Here is a 3466-nt window from a genome sequence, read left to right as displayed (position 1 = left end):
ACAAAACCAATGCCAGCATAATTATGCTAATTCTGCTACTGCAAAAGTGAATGAGGATCCATACTTAGTTGAGGCTGCAATGGATGTATTGAATGACATGGTAGGATTGGAGGATGAAGTGTACCGCAAAGCAGTTGATCGAGTGGTTGAAAGCAAAGCATGGAGAGTAGCATTTATAAAGGCTCCACCTGAGAGGAGAGCTTCACTCCTATAAATTTTTAAATGAATGAAATTGTGCTGCAACTTTTTAATGGTGTTGAGGACCATATTTTAATTCTTTTTTCATATGACTATGTTGTGGATATTTTTTTATTTTTAATTTTTTGTATGACTATGATGAGGATACTTTTTAAATTTTCATTTCTCGTATGACTATGATGTGTGATTTTTTTTTTGTTAATGTGATTTTTTTTTTGAAATATGTTAGCATGAAATTAATGATGACAATATCTATTGATGCAGTATTGTCATGGCTGATGCTCTTATTTGTCTGACTTGTGGGCAATATTTTGAACCTCATACTGACGACGAATCAATAGATGAAGATCTTGTTATATCAAACTTGTTGAATATTATTATTAATAATTCAATACATACCAAAGAACCCATTAGAGATAGTAGCCTGACAGGTGCTGAATGGGTTACGGAACTTAGATCTGGCCACTCAGATAGAATATATGAGGCATTTAGAATGGAAAGATTTGTGTTCAACAAACTTTGTATGTTGATGACACAAAAAGGCTAGTTAGCAGACAGTAGATATATTAGGGTTGATGAACAGTTAGGAATTTTTTTGTACTTGATTGGACACGGGAGTTCAAATAAGAATGTTTAAGAGAGATTTCAGCGTTCAGGGCAAACAATTAGCAAGTATTTCAGCAAAGTGTTGAATGCGATGCTTCAATTAGCACGTGAGATGATCAAACCACCACTTTTTGATATGGTTCCAAAGGAAATTAAGGACAATCCTAAACATTTTCCATACTTCAAGGTAAGTTTTTTTTTTAAGGATTCAAGTATTTTTTATTTTCAGAATTTTATTTATTTTCCATTTTAATATTTGATTTTAAATATTAGGATTGTATTGGCGCAATTGATGGCACTCAAGTAAGTGCTACGTTACCTGAGAATAAGCAAATACCATTTAGAGGCAGGAAACAAATTACAACCCAAAATGTCATGTGTGCATGTTCCTTTGATATAAAGTTCACTTTTGTGTATGCTGGATGGGAAGGATCAGCAAATGATTGTCGTATTTTTAGTACTGCGCTTGAAACTCCAAGGTTGGAATTCCCTCATCCCCCACCAGGTATGATGAGTTTATACAGCAATGTGAATGACATTTTTCTTTAGTTTCACATTTGATTATCCTCATTATTGCAATTTATATATTGGTAAATTCTTGTCAACATGTAGGCAAATTTTATTTCGTTGATTCTGGATACCCAACAAGGGATGGTTATTTGACACCATTTAAAGGAGAGCGCTACCATTTGAATGACTATAGAGGAAGACGAAATCAACCCAGATCTACTAAGGAGTTGTTCAACCATAGACACTCTTCTTTGAGAAATGTAATCGAACGGTCATTTGGAGCTTTGAAGAATAGGTTCCCAATTTTGTGTAAAATGCGTTCATTTTCATTTCGGAAGCAAGCTCTCATTGTGATTGCATGTTGTGCAGTACATAACTTTATCAGGGATCATCAGATAGCAGACAAAAATCTAGCATATTATGCAAATCCCAACATTGCAGCATCAACCCATACATCTGCAACTATAGATGATGAAGGCTCCTCAAATCAAGTGACCCAAATAGACATTATTAAGAAAAATATTGCAAACCAATTAGCTAAAGATAATCAATTGCCCCTAATATGATTTTGATGAATCAAGATACATATTCGAAATACATTGGAGACTTGTCATTTTTTTTGTTCAATGCAACATCAATTATTTTTTGCTTTAAGTATGATGTCATGAAAATTTAGTTGAGTGATGTGACTTATGTATATGTATTTATTTATTCATTTGTATCATTAATATTAAGGTAATAATATGATATTAAAAAATAAAATGGTCAAGGGAATGAGAAACAAAAAAAATATGAATTGTGAAGATGATTGAAAAATAATAGTTAAAACTATATATTAGCATTTGTCGTAAAAAAAACTATATAATAAAATATTATAAATTTTAAGATTATTTTTTTAAATATAAAATTTGGCATTTCGGTTACAATCTATTGTCATTTGCTATTTTATACAGCTGATGAAATCTATAAACAAAAGTAAAGAAACAGATTTTTATTATGTTATCAACGTAATTCTGATTCTCGGAATAAAAATAAAATGTGTTATCAAACGTAATTCTAATTCTCGGAATAAAAATAAAATATGTTAACAAACGTAATTCTGATTCTCAGAATTGTTCCAAGGCACAGAATAGAAAAGAATCATTTCTTTTCAGAAACAGTACCAGGAATCAGAATGGTTGTCATGCGCAGCCTAAGTGAGAGAAAAAGATAGATAAATGAGGAGAGATAGTGGATAAAAAAATATAAAGATGTGGATTTCACCTCTTTGGGAGAATGAAATGACATAAGTTATGTCATTTAAAAGGACAAATATTTTTTCCTATTTAATATCTCCACTAAGTAAAAGAAGAAAGCATTACTAGCTAGATTGAGATGATAATATAGTCAAATGATTTATATTCTTTAGTATTTAATAATTTTCTTAATTTTTATACATGTAAAACACTAAACAAAGGTTATTTTAAAATAAAGGGAATAATTATTAACATATTTAAAACTGTTTGTGCTATGTTATAAATACACCTATCTTTTAAAAATACTTGTATAAGTGGAGTGTTAATTGAAATGTAAATAGTGCTTAATTAAAAAAATACTCTACTAGTGAAACACTTGAATAGTTAAATATTGTAGTAGATAATTTCGTCTAGGAGTCTAATCTTTAATTAATTAAAGATCAAGCAAATAAACTTACACAATTATTAAAGAGTTAATATAAAGAAAATGTTTAATTTTTTTCAATGACGTTGAAATATATCCTGTAGGGAGAGTTTTTCCGTCTATATGATTTTATTTGAATCAAATTGTACTAGTCGAATAATCGATGAACCAATAAATGATATCTAAAAAAATATCATGTTGTGAGAAATTAATAATATATTTGTATAATTTTAATTTATTTCATGATTACTTTCGTCTTTATTTTGATTAAAAATAAATTCAATTTTAAAACTATCATATAAGATGATATAAAATAAGGGGAAATAGACTCTCATGTTATACGAGAGTAAAATTCTCTCGTGCACACATAAATTAGAGGTGAGACCTATTATATTTTTCTTTTCCCTCTATTATCTCTTCTCTCTCCTTTAATATGTGTGTGTACGAGAGTATTTTTTTCTTATGTAATCTGAGAATAATAAAGCCCATAAAA

General features: G+C 29.5%; 1 protein-coding gene across 1 annotated transcript; it reads left to right on the top strand.

Annotated features, from left to right (window-relative positions):
* Positions 1–469: 469 nt before the first annotated feature.
* Positions 470–1880, top strand: LOC133306345 (protein ALP1-like). The gene is made up of 4 exons (XM_061506647.1): positions 470–719; positions 855–991; positions 1078–1309; positions 1417–1880. The coding sequence occupies exons 1-4, from the start codon at positions 470–472 to the stop codon at positions 1878–1880; spliced, it is 1083 nt and encodes a 360-aa protein (XP_061362631.1).
* Positions 1881–3466: the final 1586 nt, after the last annotated feature.

The sequence above is a fragment of the Gastrolobium bilobum genome, unplaced genomic scaffold, assembly GCF_033153095.1.
Source record: "Gastrolobium bilobum isolate Gb01-03AN ecotype WA unplaced genomic scaffold, APGP_CSIRO_Gbil_v1 utg3672, whole genome shotgun sequence".
In the NCBI taxonomy this organism is placed as follows: Eukaryota; Viridiplantae; Streptophyta; class Magnoliopsida; order Fabales; family Fabaceae; genus Gastrolobium; species Gastrolobium bilobum.
This window is presented reverse-complemented; position numbering and strand designations above follow the sequence as displayed.